This window comes from Oncorhynchus masou, chromosome 18 (assembly GCF_036934945.1).
Source record: "Oncorhynchus masou masou isolate Uvic2021 chromosome 18, UVic_Omas_1.1, whole genome shotgun sequence".
NCBI classification, from domain to species: Eukaryota; Metazoa; Chordata; class Actinopteri; order Salmoniformes; family Salmonidae; genus Oncorhynchus; species Oncorhynchus masou.
The window spans coordinates 57,934,517-57,956,480 of NC_088229.1; the positions used below are offsets into that span (position 1 = coordinate 57,934,517).

At 42.6% G+C, this 21,964-nt stretch overlaps 1 protein-coding gene across 1 annotated transcript in view; it reads right to left on the reverse strand.

The window, feature by feature from the left end:
• LOC135504942 (SH3 and multiple ankyrin repeat domains protein 2-like) overlaps positions 1-21,964 on the reverse strand; it is a 59,137-nt gene that overhangs the window by 23,405 nt on the left and 13,768 nt on the right. The window contains 9 exon segments of the mRNA XM_064923891.1: positions 3,353-3,430; positions 3,995-4,111; positions 4,784-4,825; positions 5,299-5,466; positions 5,742-5,893; positions 6,073-6,181; positions 6,291-6,362; positions 7,302-7,505; positions 12,363-12,943. Of these exon segments, the coding sequence (XP_064779963.1) occupies positions 3,353-3,430; positions 3,995-4,111; positions 4,784-4,825; positions 5,299-5,466; positions 5,742-5,893; positions 6,073-6,181; positions 6,291-6,362; positions 7,302-7,505; positions 12,363-12,881 (1,461 nt within the window). The 5' untranslated portion in view covers positions 12,882-12,943.

The window sequence follows — 21,964 nt, forward strand, 5'->3', positions numbered from 1 at the left end:
TTTATTTAACCAGGTAGGCCAGTTGAGAACAAGTTCTCATTTACAACTGCGACCTGGCCAAGGTAAAGCAAAGCAGTGCGACACAAACAACAACACAGAGTTACACATGGAATAAACAAACATATAGTCAATAATACAATAGAAAAAGTCTATATACAGTATGTGCACATGGCATAAGGAGGTCAGGCAATAAATAGGCCATAGTAGCAAAGTAATTCCAATTGAGCAAATTAACACTGGAGTGATAGATGTACAGATGATGATGTGCAAGTAGAAATACTTGTGTTTAAAAGAACAAAAAAGTTTTTTTAAAACAATATGGGGATGAGGTAGATAGTTAGATGGGCTATTTACAGATGGGCTGCGTACAGCTGCAGCGATCGGTAAGCTGCTCAGATAGCTGATGCTTAAAGTCAGTCTCCAACTTCAGTGATTTTTGCAATTCTTTCCAGTCATTGGCTGCAGAGAACTGGAAGGAAAGGCGGCCAAAGCAGGTGTTGGCTTGGGGATGACCAGTGAGATATACCTGCTGGAGCGCGTGCTATGGTGACCAGTGAGCTGAGATAAGGCGGAGCTTTACCTAGCAAAGACTTATAGATGACCTGGAGCCAGTGGGTCTGGCAACAAATATCTAGCGAGGGCCAGCCGACAAGAGCATACAGTTCACAGTGGTGGGTGGTATTTTGGGCTTTGGTGACAAAACAGATGGCACTGTGATAGACTGCATTCAGTTTGCTGAGTAGAGTGTTGGAGGCTATTTTGTAAATGACAAAAAAAAAAATTGAGGATTGGTAGAAGTGTCAGTTTTACGAGGGTATGTTTGGCAGCGTGAGTGAAGGAAGCTTTTTTGAGAAATAGGAAGCCGATTCTAGATTTAATTTTGGACTGGAGATGTTTAATATGAGTCTGGAAGGAGAGTTTACAGTCTAGTCAGACACCTAGGAATTTGTAGTTGTCCACATATTCTAAGTCAGAACCGTCCAGAGTAGTGATTGCTGGACGGGCGGGGAGGTGCGGGCAGCGATCAGTTGAAAAGCTTGCATTTAGTTTTACTAGCATTTAAGAGCAGTTGGAGGCCATGGAAGGAGTGTTGTATGGCATTGAAGCTTCTTTGGAGGTTCGTTAAAACAGTGTCTAAAGAAGGGCCAGGTGTTTACAGAATGGTGTCGTCTGCGCAGAGGTGGATCAAGGAATCCCCTGCAGCAAGAGCGACATCGTTGATATATAGAGAGAAAAGAGTAAGCCCGAGAATTGAACCCTGTGGTACCCCCATAGAGACTGCCAGAGGTCCGGATAACAGGCCCTCCGATTTGACACATTGAACTCTATCTGAGAAGTAGTTGGTGAACAAGGCGAGGCAGTCATTTGAGAAACCAAGGCTATTGAGTCTGCCGATAAGAATACGATGATTCACAGGGTCGAAAGCCTTGGCAAGGTCGATGAAGACGGCGGCACAGTACTGTCTTTTAGCGATGGCAGTTATGATATCGTTTAGTACCTTGAGTGTGGCTGAGGTGCACCCGTGAACAGCTCGGAAACTGGATTGCACAGCGGAGAAGGTACGGTGGGATTCGAAATGGTCAGTGATCTGTTTGTTAACTTGGCTTTCGAAGACTTTAGAAAGGCAGGGCAGGATGGATATAGGTCTGTAATAGTTTGGGTCTAGAGTGTCACCCCCTCCGAAGAGGGGGATAACTGCGGTAGCTTTCCAATCTTTAGGAATCTCAGACGATAAGAAAAGAGGTTGAACAGACTGGTAATAGGGGTTGCAACAATGGTGGCGGAAAATTTTAGAAAGAGATGGTCCAGATTGTCTAGCCCAGCTGATTTGTATGGGTCCAGGTTTTGCAGCTCTTTCAGAACATCTGCTATCTGGATTGGGGTGAAGGAGAAGCTGGGGAGGCTTGGGCAACTAGCTGCGGGGGGTACAGAGCGGTAGGCCGGGGTCGGGGTAGCCAGCAGGAAAGCATGGCCAGCCGTAGAGAAATGCTTATTGAAATTCTCAATTATCGTGGATTTATTGGTGGTGACAGTGTTTCCTAGCCTCAGTGCAGTGGGCAGCTGGGAGGAGATGCTCTTATTCTCCATGGACTTTACCGCGTCCCAAAACCTTTTGGAGTTAGAGCTACAGGATGCAAATTTCTGTTCTGTCCTGACCTTCCTTGAAAGTTGCATATCACGGGGACTATTCGATGCTAGTGCAGTCCTCCACAGGATTTCTTTGTGCTGGTCGAGGGCAGTCAGGTGTGGAGAGAACCAAGGGCTATATATCTGTTCTTAGTTCTACATTTTTTGAAAGGGGCATGCTTATTTAAGATGGTGAGGAAATTACTTTTAATGGACGACCAGGCATCCTCTACTGATGGGATGAGGTCAATATCCTTCCAGGATACCCGGGCCAGGTCGATAAGAAAGGTTTGCTTGTCGCAGACGTGTTTTAGGGAGCGTTTGACAGTGATGAGTTTTGGTTGTTTGACCACGGACCCATAGCGGATGCAGGCAATGAGGCAGTGATCGCTGAGATCCTGATTGAAAGAGCAGAGGTGTATTTGGAGGGCAAGTTGTTCAGGATAATATCTATCAGGGCGCCCATGTTCACAGATTTAGGGTTGTACCTGGTGGGTTCCTTGATAAATTGTGTGAGATTGAGGGCATCTAGTTTAGACTGTAGGACTGCCGGGGTGTTAAGCATATCCCAGTTTAGGTTACCTAACAGAACGAACTTTGAAGATAGATGGGGGGCAATCAATTCACATATGGTGTCCAGGGCACAGCTGTTAGCCGAGGGGGGTCTATAACAGGTGGCAACAGTGAGAGACTTAATTCTGGAGAGATTCATTTTTAAAATTAGAAGCTCGAAATGTTTGGGCATAGATCTGGAAGGTATGACAGAACTTTGCAGGCTATCTCTGCAGTAGATTGCAACTCCTCCCCCTTTGGCAGTTCTATCTTGACGGACATTTTTGTAGTTGGGGATGGAAATCTCAGAATATTTGGTGGCCCTCCTAAACCAGGATTCAGACACGGCAAGGACATCAGGGTTGGCGGAGTGTGCTAAAGCAGTGAGTAAAACAAACTTAGGGAGGAGGCTTTTGATGTTAACATGCATGAAACCAAGGCTTTTACGCTTAAAGAAGTCAACAAATGAGAGCGCCTGGGGACACACAGGGCCTGGGTTAACCTCTACATCATCCGAGGAACAGAGGAGGAGTAGGATGAGGGTACGGCTAAAGACTATCAAAACTGGTGGTCTAATACCGTCTAGTACCTATAGCAATCCTGATTACATTTGGCGTAGTCAGCAGCATATATATATATATATAAACTGAAAACATGAAGTTGTTATTGATACCTGAAAGGGGGTTTGTCCATGCTTGTTCTTCATTTCCTTATTGGCACCTCTGTAGAGCAGAACACGAACACAGCTTTCCTAATAGGCCAGAAAAAAGTCGCTGTTTTAAGACCCAGTGCAGTCAAAAATGTAATTTCCTGTGTTTTATTTCTATTTCCACACTTTGAGGTTGGAATAATTATGTGAAATTGTGAAAATTATGATAATGCCCTTTAGTTTTAGAGATGTTTTTAAAGGCCACCTTAAATTTCACCCTGTTTTGGTGAGAGGGAGTTTTGTTATATTACTTAATTAGACCAATAAGAAAGAGATTTACAAGCCTCTCTACCAATAACAACAAATCTATATGTTTTCCCCTCCCCACTCAAACCACTCCCAGACAGTCCTAGCAACATACTTGCTTGAGAAATTGGTCTTTGCTAAAAAACTATTTGTTCATTTTTTTTAACCATTTTAATTGTAAAGGTACTTCATTGTTATCCAGAAATTATTTGATATTTCGATAAAAATGGCTGCATTTGACCTTAACTTGATTCAGGACTAAAATATCATACAGTAGTTTTGGAACTCACATACCAGTTTCTTTAAGTTCAACTTTGAATGGAAACACACTCTTTATTGCATATTTTAAATGGTACTTACCTTATTATACAGAGCACAAATGTGAAGTGCAGTGTTCCCTGAGGCATTCTGAGAAGTGGTATCTGCCCCATAGAACAGAAGGTGCTCCAGGTGCTGGGCAAAACCATTCTGGCAGGCCTTGGGGGAGGGTGTATAAAGAAAGTATCTAAATATGACAATTATTAGCAATATAAAATCTCAGGGGTTGTAGAAGGATCATCACATCACAATCAATTTCAAATAAATGAAATATACTGTATGTAGCAACATTTGTGACAATGTGAAATATAAACAGAATAGAAAGATATAGAGTTGATGAATAAAATGATATAAATACGCTTTTGACTTCCCCTTCTGCTTAAAGATTTCCTCTTTCTTTTTTGCACTTGAAATAACACAAGAAACCAAATTAAAGAAGTACCACAGGACACTACACAAGCTAATATGAACAAAAGTAAAATAGCATGACACCACACTGGTGAACAGCACAGCACAGAAAAAGTGAGGAAATGATGCAGAGATAGAAGATGTCAGCACGGGATGGTATCTAATGTCTATTCGCATTGGACTCAACAGTTACATGAGATGAAGGTACGGATTTGGCACTTGGGACGGATCACTGTTTCAGGAAGAAATGACCAATCTCCCTTTCTTTCTTTCTTTCTTTCTTTCTTTCTTTCTTTCTATAATATTTTTTCTTAAAACCACTTTGAGACCATGGAAGGTTATGTAAGGTCATGACCCTAAGTGTTACTCTTCCCCCAAATTCACGACTTAAATCAAAGTATTAATGGATTACATGATGAGTACCTTGTGTATTTCTTGCATTCCAAATTCCTCTTCATCCCTGAGCTGTGGAGAGAAAGGAAGAGCAGAGGAAAGGGAATGAATGGAAAGAGATAAGTTAGAGTGTTTCTCAATGGAGGAGAATGGAGAGTAGAAGAAGAGGGATGAAATGTTTAAGACGTGGACAGGAGACTGAAAGTAAAGTAAAAACCTAATGTACTATTACCAACGTATGATAATACGCAGAAAATATATGAATAGACATAAAAACAACAGTATACATGTCACCTTCCACAAAAAGATCCAGTTATTGCGTGTGACAAAACAAATTTCAGTTCATTACTATAGCTACCGCCTTGGTCCAGTCAGTGGAGTTTTGTAGATATCAGATCTCTATGGCAAGACACGTCCCTCAGCCAATTTTAGTCAAAATAGGGCCAGTGCTGTCTGAGACATTGTTTGTGACGATCATACGGATGGAGGTGATTATTTTTTTTTTTTTAGGGAAATTGATCTGCTTTAGACAGCCAGACGGATACCTGGTGAGACTCCTCCCAGCCGTTTTCATCTCTCACTCCCAGTCTGGCCCTGTAGTAGAGTAGGGTCTCGCAGCAGGAGGTGTCGCCACCTATCAGCACTGAGTGGTACAGCGGGGTCAGGCAACATCTGTCTTTGTAATCAGGAGACGCTCCCAGGGACAGTAGAGCCTGGCAAGGATGGAGAAAATACATGCTTATTAAACCCATGATGCGTGTGTGTGTTTTTTAAAATTTATTTAACCTTTATTTAACTAGGCAAGTCAGTTAAGAACAAATTCTTATTTTCAATGACGGCCTAGGAATAGTGGGTTAACTGCAAGGATGGCAAGGATGGAGAAAATACATGCTTATTTAACCCATGTGTGTGTGTGTGTGTGTGTGTGTGTGTGTTGTGTGTGTGTGTGTGTGTGTTTGTGTGTGTGTGTGTGTGGAGTCCTAGTTACCAGCAGCGCAACATGATTGTGTGCCTTGACAGCCTTGTGTACAGCTGTCAGTCCATCTCTGGTTCTGAAGTCGACATGGGCCCCACCTTGAACGAGCGTCCTGATCCCCTCCACTGTCATACCAGATTGCACCGCCACAGACAGGGGAGACTCTGAAGAGGAGGGAGCGAGAGAAAGGAGGGAGGGGGGAAATGGAGGATCAAGAAGAGAGGGAGGGAGCAGGGAAAGAGTTTGAGATTATGGGGGTTGTTAATATCGGTAATGATCATTTGACTGAAAACAGTGTCAGAGTCATGCAGTGGTAACCCTATCAAGCTAGTTGTCAACTCACCTCCATTGTCAGGGTCATGATAGTTTGGGTCGAGACCTTTGTCCAGGACCTTTGATATCTTATCTAATGATCCACTCACAATGTAGTCCATGAACTTTTTCAGACTCGTCTGCAATGGAAGATGTTCTCTGGACATTAAAAACATTGGTCTGCCATAAACTTTAATTTCCATAGCTGTACAAATATCTTTCACCTACAACAAGGGACATAGGAAGTACCTTGGTGTGCAGTTTAGTAAGTAGTTTTTCATCCAGGTTTGTTTGTTTGTATACCCTGGTCTTGTACCTAAACTGTGGAACAGAAAATATTTGCAGTAGAATCAAATCTTTAAAGCCATCTGAAGGATGAAAACGCGTTATTTTCATATCCCTGGCTTCAACCTTGCCTAATCTAAACACTGTAGTCCTTCTGGAACCAACTCTAGCCCTAACCTCTTACATATTTGGAACCCCACCCAGGTCATAAACACCCGCAACAGACATACCACCAGAGGGCATCATAATACCAGTGCATGGGTATCACTGTACTGTGTATTGGTTTCACAGTAAGTGAAGCTCCGCAGTGAAAGTTCAATTTCAGCTTTTATTTCTTTCATCACGTTCCCAGTAGGTCAGAAGTTTACATACACTCAATTAGCATTGGGTAGCATTGCCTTTAAATTGTTTCACTTGGGTCAAACGTTTTGGGTAGCCTTCCACAAGCTTCCCACAATAAGTTGGGGGAATTTTGGCCCATTCCTCCTGATAGAGCAGATATAACTGAGTCATGTTTTAAATCTGTCTGTGAACAATGGTTGGAAAAATTACTTGTGTCAAATGCACAAATTAGATGTCCTAACCGACTTGCCAAAACTATAGTTTGTTAACAAGAAATTTGTGGAGTGGTTGAAAAATGAGTTTTAATGACTCCAACCTAAGTGTATGTAAACTTCCAACTTAAACTTTACATACTGTAGAGGCCCATTATCAGCAACCATCACTCCTGTGTTCCAATGGTACATTGTGTTAGCTAATCCAAGTTTATTATTTTGAAAGGGTAATTGATCATTAGAAAATTTACAACATTAACAATGTCTACACTGTATTTCAGATCAATTTGATGTTATTTTAATGGACAAAAAAAGTTGCTTTTCTTTCAAAAACAAGTACATTTATAAGTGGCCCCAACCTTTGGAACGGTAGTGTATTATTGCATGACACTCTAACATCCAGTGTCTCCCATCAAAATACCTCCAGGTAAGGCACCCCTTTCTCAAAGGACTGTGGGTAGTCTCGGAGGCAGCGCTCTTCCTCCAGGAACATGGCGTCTCGTCCCTCTCCGGCGGGCTGGAAGAGGCCATAGTTGTAGATGTCCCACAGTGGCTCGCTCAGCGAACAGACGACCTGCTGCTTGGCACTCCACACCGTGAAGTCAGGGTCAAACTGCAGACACCTCTGACAGAGGGAGGAGATGAGAGACGAGAGAGCACAGTGGACAGTTAATAGGTATGAAAATCATGAGTGTATTATTTTCAAGGTGGTGTGCATGTGTGTGTGTGCATGTGTGTGTGTGCATGTGTGTGTGTGCATGTGTGTGCGTGCATGCGTGAGTGTTGGATGGAAGCAAGGATTGAGGCAAAGGTGAGTTCTACATTTAAATGCCATTTAATTTGACTGGAAGGTGTATAATTAGCTTGACATACAATTTGTGATCCAAATCTAAAGCATCATGGCAGTTAATTATTCATAACATGGTGACATTTTAGCAACAAGGCTGTATTCACGGCATGTGATTGACAAGAGTTTGTTTTAAAAGTAGACGTAGAAAGTACTTTATGGAAATTGGTTTCACCTTTCTATCAATGGCCTTTTACTGGTCTCATTGAAAACGGACAATTATCATGTTTACTCTACATTTACATTTAAGTCATTTAGCAGACGCTCTTATCCAGAGCGACTAACAAATTGGTGAATTCACCTTCTGACATCCAGTGGAACAGCCACTTTACAATAGTGCATCTAAATCTACTTGAAATGAACAAATAATCTAACTGATCTAGCACACTAACTACTGAGCATCAAATGTGCTCATTCGCTGCAAAGCCACCGATTCGCTATCACCATTCTGACTCATTTGTGTACAAATGAAAGGTGTGTAAATTATTAATCAGTCGCCATGTCTATTAACTATGTCTATTAACAAGACTCAAGACACACAATGAGAGCCAATAATTACTAGGACCCAGAGTACAACACTCACTCTGTCAACTAAACCAATTATCTGCCTTAGCCATAACCTTAGACCTGCATTGCAATCAATGGAAGACAAAGAAATTCTTCATTACTTCTTTAGAGGATAAAGCGCGTTCCCCCCACATATGTCTGTGTTTGATACGCTAGAGGCTTTCTGGTCACAATGGACAATGTCTTTGATGTTTTTATATGCATCTGGTAACTTTGCATTAATTTGATTTTAGGCTGATGTTTATGGAGTTTATTTCCATATTATTGTTTTATTTTGGGGGGAGGGGACGACAACATTTTCTATAGTTTTCTCCCCTTCTGTCTATCCGTTTGATACTGTAGCCAACAGCACATGGCGAGATCATTAGAGGAGCAATGTACCCGTTGCCATAGCGATGCTGTCCCTTGGAGGAAATACCCGAGTATGTGTGTCTGTGTGTCTGTGTGTGAGAGAGACGTGTGTATGCAAGATGTATGGTGTGTGTGTGTTTGTGTGTGATTCCTGGGAGAGAGTGGAACTTCAGCAAGTATTCACACCCCTTGACTTTTTCCACATTTTGTTGTGTTACAGCCTGGATTTAACATTTATTAAATATAAATTGTTTGTCACTGGTTTACACACAATAATGTCAAAGTGGAATTACTGTTATTCAAAATGTTTAGAAATGAATTCAAAATTAAAAGCTGAAATGTCAATAAGTATTCAACCCCATTGTTATGGCAAGCCTACATAATTTCAGGAGTAAAAATATGCTTAACAAGTTACATAATAAGTTGCATGGACTCACTCACTGTGCAAAGACAGTGTGTACCCTCTTAATGGGGAACGGGACAGGGGGAAGGGGGAAGGGGGTGCATTGAATAACACATTCATTAATGGCAAAAAAAAGACAGTCAAACAATTCATCACCAGGAATAAGGTTTTGAAGTGTCTGTCCTGTATCTAGTCTAGTAGATATAGACTACCAGTCAAAGGTTTGGACACACCCTACTCAAGGGTTTTTCTTTAGTTTTACTATTTTCTACATTGTACAATAATAGTGAAGACATCAAAACTATGAAATAACACATATGGAATCACGTAGTAACCAAAAAAGTGTTAAACAAATCAATATATATTTTATATTTCAGATTCTTCAAAATAGCCACCCTTTGCCTTGATGACAGCTTTGCACACTCTTGGCATGCTCTCAACCAGCTTCATAAGGAATGCTGTTCCAACAGCCTTGAAGAAGTTCCCACATATGCTGAGCACTTGTTGGCAGCTTTTCCTTCACTCTGCGTTCCAACTCATCCCAAACCATCTCAATTGGGTTGAGGTCGGGTGATTCTGTAGGCAGCATCATGCTGATGTTTTTCAGCGGCTGGGAGACTAGAGACTCAGGATATACCTTCCAACAGGACAATGACCCTAAGCACACAGCCAAAACAACGCAGGAATTGCTTCGGGACAAGTCTCTGAATGTCCTTGTGTGGTCCAGCCAGAGCCCGGACTTGAACCTGATCATACATCTCAGGAAACACAGCTGTGCAGCGACGCTCCCCATCCGACCTGACAGAGCTTGAGAGGATCTGCAGAGAAGAATGGAAGAAACTCCCCAAATACAGGTCTGCCAAGCTTGTAGCGTCATACCCAAGAAGAATCGAGGCTGTAATCGCTGCCAAAGTTGCTTCAACAAAGTAAAAAAGGTCTGAATACTTACTTATGTAAATGTGATATTTAAGTTTCAGATTTGTTAAAAATTTGCAAACATTTCTAAAAACTTGTTTTAGTGGTATTATGTGTAGATTAATGAGGGAAAAAAACAATTTGGTCAATTTTAGAATAAGGCTGTAACGTAACAAAATGTGGAAAAAGTGAAGTGGTCTGAATACTTTCCGAATGCACTTTATATATGTGTGACAGTTCCACCCTATCATTCTGTTGTTTCTGACAGGGCTCTTCTGGGATGCTCTCAGCAGCTATCCTGATTGCATTAAATACAGTGGGGCAAAAAAGTATTTAGTCAGCCAGCAATTGTGCATGTTCTCCCACTTAAAAAGTGGCAGGGTAGCCTAGTGGTTAGAGCGTTGGACTAGTAACTGAAAGGTTGCAAGTTCAAATCCCTGAGCTGACAAGGTACAAATCTGTCATTCTGCCCCTGAACAGTTCCTAGGCTGTCAAAGAAAATAAGAATTTGTTCTTAACTGACTTGCCTGGTAAAAAACATATTATTATTATTTTTTTGAATTTTAACCCCTATTTCGTGGTACCCATTTGCTGTATTATCTTGTCTCATCATTACAACTCCTGTACAGACTTGGGAGAGACGAAGGTTGAAAGTCCTGAGTCCTCCGATACACAACCCAACCAACACAGCACACATCCAACCTGGAAGCCAGCCGCACCAATGTGCCAGAGGAAACACCGTGTACCTGGCAACCTTGGTTAGTGCGCACTGCGCCCGTCCCACCACAGGAGTCACTGGTGCGCAATGAGACAAGGACATCCCTACCGACAAAGCACTCCATAACCCAGATGACACTAGGCCAATTGCGTGTTGCCCCACGGACCTCCCAGTCACAACAGAGCCTGGGTGCGAACCCAGAGTCTCTGATGGCACAGCTAGTGCTGCAGTACAGCACCCTTAACCACTGCGCCAACCGGGAGGCCTGGGATATTTTTTGGGGTGATATATCACAATATTATTGTTGACAATATCGCAATAATATTTTTGCGCTAGTCGGCTGTACCTGCACCAAAACTCAGTATTTTTCCTTCATAGCTTGTTCTCCATCTTCTTTTTAAGCTGTGAGACAATTTGTTTTCAGCAGCTTTATTTCCATGACTGATCAAAACAAATGTTCTCATGGGCTCACACTTGTCCCCCTGCAGCAGACATATGGTGAGCAAAATGTTTGGAACATCGAATCGCAATAAAATCGCAGTATCGAATTGCAATACATGTCATATTGGCACCAAAGTATGGTGATAATATCGCAACGTGAGGTCCCTGGGAATTCTCATCCCAAGTATGTTGCTTGTGACCTTTGTGACCTTGATCCCCCTCTTTTTACCTATTCATGCCTCTTTTTGTCTCCCTCTCTAACATCCTGTGCTTCTCTCTCTCTCTCTCCTTCTCTCTCCTTCTCTCTCTCTCTCTCTCTCTCTCTCTCCTTCTCTCTCCTTCTCTCTCTCTCTCTCTCCTCTCTCTCTCTCTCTCTCTCTCTCTCTCTCTCTCTCTCTCTCTCTCTCTCTCTCTCTCTCTCTCTCTCTCTCTCTCTCTCCTCTCTCTCTCTCTCTCTCTCTCTCTCTCTCTCTCTCTCTCTCTCTCTCTCTCTCTCTCTCCTTCTCTTTCAGCCTCCACTCCACTCCACAACTTAATTTCCTCATTCTCTCCATCTAATTTTGAACAATTCTATTTCCTGTGCGAGGTCCTTTAAGTTGTTTGTTGGGGTGGGTAGTGGGTAGTCTAGGATGCCCCGTGGGTGACGGTGCTTTAAGACCAAGACACCAAATGCCCTCTTTTGTGTTCACGCCCTCCTCAAACTCATTAAAACTCTATTAGATAATTAGCAATTACTGTTATATTGAGGGCAGATCAGCTGACATGTGGAACAGTTGGGAATGTTCTGGGAATTGGAGTACGGAGAAGAGTCATAACGGGGGAGGGGTTAACAAAGGGTACTCATTCTCACCTGAAATGCCACTGCAGTAAGGAGCAAGGGGGTTGGCCAACTCTCACCCACAATCACACCTATCCATGCAGTACTGAGAAAGCATCTATCGCTTCAAATCATTGCTAACTTCATTGAGAAGTGAGAAGACTGTCAATTACTTTGGATTATTAAGTGAGCCATGTTTAGCACTTGCATGTAGCCTAACCTGAGTCAAGTCTCTGTTCTTCATAGATTCATAACCCATGTGAGAGAGAAGGTTGTTCTGAATGTAGTATGGTTCCCGTCAGGATTGATCTCTGGCCTGGGCTTGGCTGTTACACTGTCTGTATCCAATGATAGTAATGTGAGAAGAATATAATAACAGCTTGACATAATTGTACTTAGCAGTACCATGAAACATGCACCTACTGTCTGTTTGATGTCAGGGATTCCAATGCGGAACACCATCATGGTCAGGTGAGTGTCCTCTATGGGCGCCACTGTGGTCATACTCCGCTCCATGTGAGCGCGTCTCTTCTGGGTCTGAGTGGACGGGGCCGCGTGATACTGCTGCTGATTGGCTGGGATGAGATGGTGTTGCTGCTTTTGGGGGGCCTGATTGGATGTATAGGGGATGCCTCTATTTCTTGGATTGGCTGGCCTCAGTGTCCGGTCTCCTCTCTGTCTTCCAACCACAATGGCCGAGGGTTTACCTCCCTCCCATTTACCTTCGCGTGATTGTCTGCCTCCCTTTATCTCCATCTCCTCGAGCCCTTCTATCCCTCCATTCTCATTCTCTCTACTCTCCCCCTTTCTGTTCTCTCGTCCCTGCTCCTCTTCCTCTTCCTCATCCTCCCCATACTTGTCGTCCTCCCCGGGATAATAGTGTTTGCTATTTCCCAGCATCCTTCGCTGTGCAGGGTCACTGCAGAGAGGGCCAGGTGACATTGCTGTCGTGGCAACGTGACATGGCTGTCCCGTGCGACATTGTCTTCACCCCCAAAAACATGCTGTGGAGGAGAGAGGGACGTAAAGGGTTAAACAAATGGCTAATTAACACATTGACTGACAACACTCAAATCAACACACTTCTCGAACTGTGAGAAGATAAATTAACTCGTAAAATGTAAAGCATTTGGTATTAACAGTAGCGTAGGTATATGCGATAGAAGCAATAACTCATTGGTGACATTGGCTTCTCGCATAGCCTAGGTGAATGAGTGCTGGTCCACATTTTACATGTTGCTGTCGGGAATACATGGGGGAATAGAGCTGATGAAAGACGGCCTATATATAAACTCTATGAATATTTGCAGGTTCATTGCAGGAGAGAGAGGACAGGCAGTTTAGTATTGAGCATGGTCAAAAGCCTTGTGCTTCATTTTTTTAATGGTCATAGTCCCATTGTTTTCTCTAGTGAAACTAACAGCAAGTTGCCCAGTTTAATAATACTGTCCTTTCACAAGCATTTGGCTGGGAAATCCCTCCATATGCTTTTTGCTGGTTTCACTATGAGGCGTAGTCTGGCTACAGGGCCTGCCATCATGCAGAGTTGGATCTTGTCCAAAAAAAAACATCTTAACGATGGTGGATGAAGTTGGGATTCCCCACTGCCCTATTGGCAGTTTTGAGGTCGGAATTGAAAATGAAAGCGGTGAGCCCCATATACTGTAGATGTGAATCTGTAGACTCAAATGGACAGACGGAGCTCAATAAAACATCCCATGATGCCACAGGGACAGCTTTCATTTTAGACTCGTAGCAGGCAAACTAACACAGAAGGGGCCGCTTCTGGAAAGCTCATGATGCTTTAAGAATTACAGACATGAAAAAAGCACAGACACATCACTCACATAGGTTTACATGGCAAACATGATAGATAGGTTCTAGTGTTTTCAACCAGTGTTTGTGTTAGTACCACTCAATGACAGTATGCTGGAGGTATGTTGGATGCATGCAGATCAATAGGGTCTGTCCATGTCTCAGTACCCAGAAGGCAAACAGGAAGCATACCCATTGATTAGCTGCTGTGTAAAGAGTATGGGGAACCCAGAATTGAGCATGGTGGGAAAGTGATCCCCAAGGAGCCAGTGAGTGACGGGGATGGACACTTCACCCTGAGCAACTGTCTGTCAAAGGAAGTGAGGCGGGCAGGACAGAGAGATGAGCTGGCCGGCTGGAGAATGGTGAAGAAGGAAACGTGTCTCTAACCACTTCAGTGAACACACATACTATACATTATAGAGGGGGCTCAATGAAAATCGCTTAGAAACCATGCATCAACACATGTAAAAGGAACTGCAGGAACCACCTATGAAATGGACAAAGCTACCATCCATCCTACACTCTAGTTGTTGTTGGCGGCATTAGATTCGACATTCCCGAACCACGCCTCACATTGATGGTGATGGCGTCTATAATTCCCATGTTGCTAAGCCGCAGCATGTTAATGCTTAGAATATTTTAGGAGGTTACCACCGTCATGAAATTAACAAGGAGGGACGGAGATAGGCTGATTTATGTACATTGTCTCATTAATTATTGAAGAACTTGGGAGTCTGCACTGGAGGAGAGAAGAGAAAGACAGACAGAAGGCAGACAGGCCAATAGAGCGCCAAAGAGCTAACTCATTGGGGAGGGAAAGAGAGAGAGAGTGAGATGTATACTGCATAAAGCAGAGTAATCAGATTGAGGGAGAAATAGAGAGAGTACAATGGAAGGCTGATGAGAGAAAGTTGAAGAGAGCGCTGACAGGAAAAGTAGGATACAAGCGAAAGTGACTGGGTGAGGAGCGATGAGAGGAAGAACTCATTGGCAAACAAGGAGTGGAAGAGATGGTACTGGAAATAGGCCGACATCACAAGTTTGAGCAACATTTACAACATTCACAATAGGTACTGAAGCCTCATGAACCTCCCGATAAAAGGATAAAACTCTTATGATTTCAAAAACGGAATACATCACACTTGTTGGCTTGCTCTGCATGACCAATTGAACATGGAGGGCCCCCAAATGAATGAAAAAACAGTGAGAGCTCAGCACCATCTGACGACCGTGTTTTTGAAAGGCTGCTGAAGTTGGTGAGAGAGGCTGCCAAGGGGAAAATGGAATGATCTGAAAATCAGGGCCTAAAGCTCACAGGTCGGAACTCTGATTAGCACCATAAACCCTGGTGGAAACCCGGAGAAAGGGGTTGGGGCACAAACACTGCCTTTAACAGGGATATGGGGAACAGAACACATGGGTTCACTGAGGTGTGTAGCCAAGGGGAGGGAGAAGGAGTTGAAAATAAGAGGAGGATCAGAGGAGGATTAATCATGATAACGAGGAATAAGATGAATTGCCCTCCTTCAGGGTCCAGGAAGCAAAGATGGCTGGATGGATTTGGGAAAGGTTCCATCGTATATTTTCCTTCTAATTTTCTTTTCATCTTCACGTTGGAACATAGTATCTAGAGCTCATCACTTGTGCATCTTGCAACAAAGTCACAATGACTTTGGGCTGGCATTGATGTCTAACCACCCTCAGTAGCTGTGTAAACAATCATAGACTCAACAAGACATGATACTGTATACAGTGCATTCGGAAAGAATTCAGACCCCTTCACTTTTTCCAAATGTTGTTACGTTACAGCCTTATTCTAAAATGGATGAAATCTTTTTTCCCCTCATCAATCTGCACACCATAGCCCATACTGACAAAGCAAAAACAGTTTTTTAGAATTTTTGCAAATGTATTAAGAATCAAAAGTTGAAATAACACATTTACATAAATGTTGACACCCTTCACTCAGTACTTTGTTGAAGCACCTTTGACAGCGATTACAGCCTCAATTCATCGTGGGAAAACTCTACAAGCTTGGCACACATGTATTTGGGGAGTTGATCCCATTCTTCTCTGCGAATCCTCTCCAGGTCTGTCAGGATGGATGGGGAGCATCGCTGCACAGCTATTTCCAGGTGTCTCCAGAAATGTTAGATCAGGTTCAAGTCCGGACTCTGGCTGGACCACTCAAGGACATTCAGAGACTTGTCCCGAAGCCATTCCTGCATTGTTTTGGCTGTTTGCTTAGGGTCATTGTCCTGATGGAGGGTGAACCTTCACCCCAGTCCGAGGTCCTGAGCTCTCTGGAGCAGGTTTTCATCAAGGATCTCTCTGTACTTTGCTCCGTTAATCTTTTATTTGATACTGACTAGTCTCCCAGTACCTGCCACTGAAAAACATCTACACAGCATGATGCTGCCACAAACCATGCTTCACCATAGAGATGGTGCCAGGTTTCCTCCAGATGTGACGCTTGGCATTCAGGCCAAGAATTCAATCTTGGTTTCATCAGACCAGAGAATCTTGTTTCTCATGGTCTGAGAGTCCTTTAGGTGCCTTTTGGCAAACTCCAGGTGGGTTGTCATGTGCCTTTTACTGAGGAGTGGCTGATTGGTGGATTTCTGCAGAGATGGTTGTCCTTCTGGACGGTTCTCCCATCGCCACAGAGGAACTCTGGAGCTCTGTCAGTTTGACCATCGGGTTCTTGGTCACCTCCCTGACCAAGGCCCTTCTCACCAGATTGCTCAGTTTGGTTGGGCAGCCAGCTCCAGGAAGTCTTGGTGGTTCAAAACTTCTTCCATTTAAGAATGATAGGGGCCACTGTGTTCTTGGGGACATTAAATGCTGCAGACATTTTTTGGTACCCTTCCCCAGATCTGTGCCTAGGACACAATCCTATCTTAGAGCTCTATGAATTTCTTCAAACTCTTGGCTTGGTTTTTACTCTGATGTGCACTGTCAAATGTGGGACCATATATAGACAGGTGTGTGCCTTTCCAATTCATGTCCAATCTATTGAATTTACCACAGGTGGATTACAATCAAATTGTAGAAACATCTCAAGGATGATCAATGGAAACAACAAGCACCTGAACTCAATTTCGAGTCTCAGAGCAAATGGTTTGAATACTTATGTAAATAAGGTAAATAATTGTTGCTGTTTTTTACACCATTTTAAGTTATATCCAATTGGTAGTTACGGTCTTGTCCCATCGCTGCAACTCCTGTACTGACTCAGGAGAAGCAAAGGTCGAGAGCCCTGCATCCTCCGAAACACAACCCAGCCAAGCCGCACTGCTTCTTGACACAATGCCCGCTTAACCAAGGAAGCCAGTCGCACCAATGTGGCGGAGGAAGCACAGTACACCTGGCGACTGTGTCAGTGTGCATGAGCCCGCCCCGACACAGGAGTCGCTAGAGCGCGATGGGACAAGGAAATCCCGGCCGGCCAAACCCTCCCCTAACCCAGACAACGCTGGGCCAATTGTGCATCACCTGCGACACAGCCCGGTATCGAACAAGGATCTGTAGTAACGCAGTGAAGAGGCGACTCCGGGATGCTGGCCTTCTAGGCAGCGTTCCTCTGTACAGTGTTCTTTTGCCCATCTTAATATTTTATTTTTATTGGCCAGTCTGAGATATGCATTTTTCTTTGAAGCTCTACCTAGAAGACCATTATCCCGGAGTCGCCTCTTCACTGTTGACATTGAGACTGGTGTTTTGCAGGTATTATTTAATAAAGCTGCCAGTTAAGGACTTGTGAGACGTCTGTTTCTCAAACTAGACACTTTAATGTACTTGTCCTCTTTCCCAGTTGTGCACCGGGGCCTCCCACTCATCTTTCTATTCTGGTTAGAGCCAGTTTGCTCTGTTCTGTGAAGGGAGTAGTACACAGCGCTGTATGAGAGCTTCAGTTTTTTGGCAATTTCTCTCGTGGAATAACCTTAATTTCTCAGAACAAGAATAGACTGACGAGTTTCAGAAGAAAGGTCTTTGTTTCTGGTCATTTTGAGCCTGTAATCGAACCCACGAATGCTGAAGCTCCAGATACTCAACTAGTCTAAAGAAGGTCAGTTTTATTGCTTCTTCAATCAGAACAACAGTTTTCAGCTGTGCTAACATAATTGAAAAATGTTTTTCGAATTATCAATTAGCCTTTTAAAATGATAAACTTGGAATAGCTAACACAACGTGCCATTGGAACACAGGAGTGATGGTTGCTGATAATTGGCCTCAGTTGGCCTATGCAAATATTCCATTAAAAATCAGCCGCTTCCAGCTACAATAGTCATTTACAACATTAACAATGTCTACACTGTATTTCTGATCAATTTGATGTTATTTTAATGGACAGATTTTTTATTTTCTTACAAAAACAAGGACAGTTCTAAGTGAACCCAAACTTTTGAACGGTAGTGTATCTAAATATACAGTTGAAGTCAGAAGTTTACGTACAACCTAGCCAAATACATTTAAACTCATTTTCCAAATTCCTGACATTTAATCCTAGTAAATATTCACCGTCTTAGGTCAGTTAGGATCACCACTTAATTTTAAGAAGGTGAAATGTCAGAATAATAGTAGAGAGAATGATTTATTTCAGCTTATATTTCTTTCATAACATTCCCAGTTGATCAGAAGTTTACATACACTCAATTAGTGTCTGGTAGCATTGCCTTTACATTTCATAACTTGGGTCAAATGTTTTGGATAGCCTTCCACAAGCTTCCCACAGTAAGTTGGGTGAATTTTGGCCCATTCCTCCTGACAGAGCTGGTGTAACTGAGTCAGGTTTGTAGGCCCCCTTGCTTGCACACCTTTTCAGTTCTGCCCACAAATGTTCTATATGGTTGAGGTTAGGGCTTTGTGATGGCCACTCCAATACCTTGACTTTGTTGTCCTTATACCATTTTGCCATAACTTTGGAAGTATAATTCGGGTCATTGTCCATTTGGAAGACCCATTTATGACCAAGCTTTAACTTCCTAACTAATGTCTTGAGATGTTGCTTCAATATATCTACATAATTTTCCCCCCTTATGATGCCATGTATTTTGTGAAGTGCACCAGTCCCTCCTGCAGCAAAACACCCCCACAACATGATGCTGCCTCCCCCCCTGATTCACTGTTGGGATGGTGTTCTTCGGCTTGCAAGCCTCCCCCTTTTTCCTCCAAACATAACGATGGTCATTATGGCCAAACAGTTCTATTTTTGTTTCATCAGACCAGAGGACATTTCTCCAAAAAGTACGATATTTGTTACCATGTGCAGTTGCAAACAATAGTCTGGCTTTTTTTATGCCGGTTTTGGAGCAGTGGCTTCTTCCTTGCTGAGCAGCCTTTCAGGTTATGTCGATATAGGATTTGTTTTACTGTGGCTATCGATACTTTTGTACCTGTTTCCTCCAGCATCTTCACAAGGTTCTTTGCTGTTGTTCTGGGATTGATTTGCACTTTTCGCACCAAAGTATGTTCATCTCTAGGAGACAGAACGCGTCTCATTCCTGAGCAGTAGGACGGCTGTGTGGTCCCATGGTGTTTATACTTGCTTACTATTGTTTGTACAGATGAACGTGGTGCCTTCAGGTGTTTGGAAATTGCTCCCATCCACAGGTACACCTCCAATTTACTCAAATGATGTCAATAAGGCTACCAGAAGCTTCTAAAGCCATGACATCATTTTCTGGAATTTTTCAAGCTGTTTAAAGGCACAGTCATCTTAGTGTATGTAAACTTCTGACCTACTGGAATTGTGATACAGTGAATTATAAGTGAAATAATCTGTCTGTAAACAATTGTTGGAAAAATTACTTGTGCCATGCACAAAGTAGATGTTCTAACAGACTTGCCAAAACTATAGTTAACAAGAAATTTCTGGAGTGGTTGAAAAATGAGTTTTAATGACTCCAACATATGTGTATGTAAACTTCCGACTTCAACTGTATGTTGGCAAAATAATTCCCTGACCGTTCTCACTGCAAAAAAAAGATGCAGAACAGAGGGGTGGGTGTCTGTGTCTGTGTGTCAATTTGCAGCGGGCAGCCAAGTCTGCTGTCACTCAGTCAGAATGTGCATTAGTTTAATCTACCCTTGCCCCATTTATTAGATATTATGCACATTGATAGCAAACATCCTCCCCATGTGATTTATCATAGTAGTCGGCAGCAGCAATCTAAATGACCAGACCGAAAACATGCGAGGAAAAGTGATTGGGTGAAATGATGAAGCGAGTAGATGGAGAAATACAGCTTCACTCTATCCAATCAGAGCAGCAGGATCAACGTACAGCCCACCCTTCTCTTTACAGACAGGCAAACTAGCCCATTGAGTTATTTAGACCACATATGACTGACTTGAAGAATGTACAGAATGGTTTAGAAACTCTGTGACTGACTGACATGAGAAATATGCTAGCTGCCACCTGAAAATATATATTTTTCACAGATAATTACAGAACATACTCGGATCATAATCGTATCCAGAAAATTGCCCATATCCGTTACGATACTTGTTTTGTCTGACTATTCGGCACACCCCTATGTGAAAGTTAACTGTGTTTGCGTGTGATCAGTGGTGGATTCATTCCGCCGATTCTGTTGAAAAACTTTCTTAAACGGAAGCAAATGGAACCAAGCGAAAATGAACATAACTGAATTTGTCCAATAGGAACTCTCGTTTGCAACTGTTGGACTAATGATTACACCCTAGATCAGCTAGATGCAGGCAGGATTGCGCAAGGCTGAATTGAATGTGTCGATGTCTGTCGCCTTGATTACTCAAATTTCTCTCGACCCGTGTACCTACATTGTAAACTTTCATTCATAGGTTAGGTTGTAGCAACCTCATGATAGGTATAGAAAAAAATGTGAGTATCATGTAGTTGCCTAAACCTATCGATGTTACATTGAGCTGGGGGAATGGAATATGAATGACAGTTATCCAATATGCTGTAAGAGAAAAAAAGATTTGTCCTCCTCATCTTAAACAGCACCAAACACTATTGCGCAAAATGCTGTATCATATGAAGCAAAATGCATCATACAAGCTGTATTTCTCTATTTTGAATATTCTATATATTGAAAACTTGATAGGTGACATGCAAAATATTTTGGGACTATATCAATGATGGACTAATTAAACAAATACCAAAAAATCGTTTTGGGGTGGAATTTTCCTTTAAAAGGCACAGCATTCCACTCTCTTTCACACTCACTCTCTCCTCTCCTCTCCCTCACTCTCTATCTCTATGTAGGACAGAGCGTGAGTATAGATATATTTTCAGTGCATTGGTCCCCAGAAACTAGAATAGGAGAGTATCCAAGGAACAGCTTGTCCCACTTTTACGTCCTGTTGAAAGTGGAGCGGCCAAGTTCTGTCCTCCAAATCCCTCTCTTTCACTGGGTCTCCATCCTTCTACCTCTTTCACGCTGCTAGTCCCCTCTGTTTAGACATGGGACAGTTAGGGATGTGCTGTAGCCTAGGTCTATTACACATATAGAGAGACTGACGGAATAAACACTTTTAATGAGACAGGGGGCGTTGATAAGTTGTATGGGAGGTACTGTACTTATGAGTGGGTCATTGGCCATCGAAGTGGGGAGTGGTCAGAGTTATCAGAGCTCTGACGTAGATAGTTACTCCCATGAGAGAAGATGAGGAGGAAGAGCTACAGTCTCTAGTGAAAGTCTACACACCTCTTGCATAGTCCTCACATTTTGCTGCGTTATATATTTTTTTATCTCAAAACTGAATAAATTGGATCTTTTTCCTACCGATCTACACAAACTACTCAACATTGTCAAAGTTAAAGAAAATTATAGATCATTTTTCAAATTAATAACTAACTTTAAAAAACATATGTCTTCACAACCCAGAGTTAATATTTGGTGGAAGCACATTTGGCAGCCATTACAGCTGTGAATAATTTTGAATAATATTCTACCAACTTTGCAAAACTCTTAGGGCAATATTTATGCATTGTTTTTGTCAAAATTGCTCAAGCTCAGTAAATTTGGTTGGGAGTTCATTGATGGGCAGCCATATTCTAACCGTCTCAGATTTCAAGCAAATTTAAGTCAGGATTGTGGCTGGAACACTCAGGAAAACTCAACACCTCTTGGAAAAGCCATCTGACATTAAATTGTGTAATTGTCCCAGTGATAAATTAAAACTCTATCCCAGGGTTTTCAGAAGACTGAGGCGGGTTT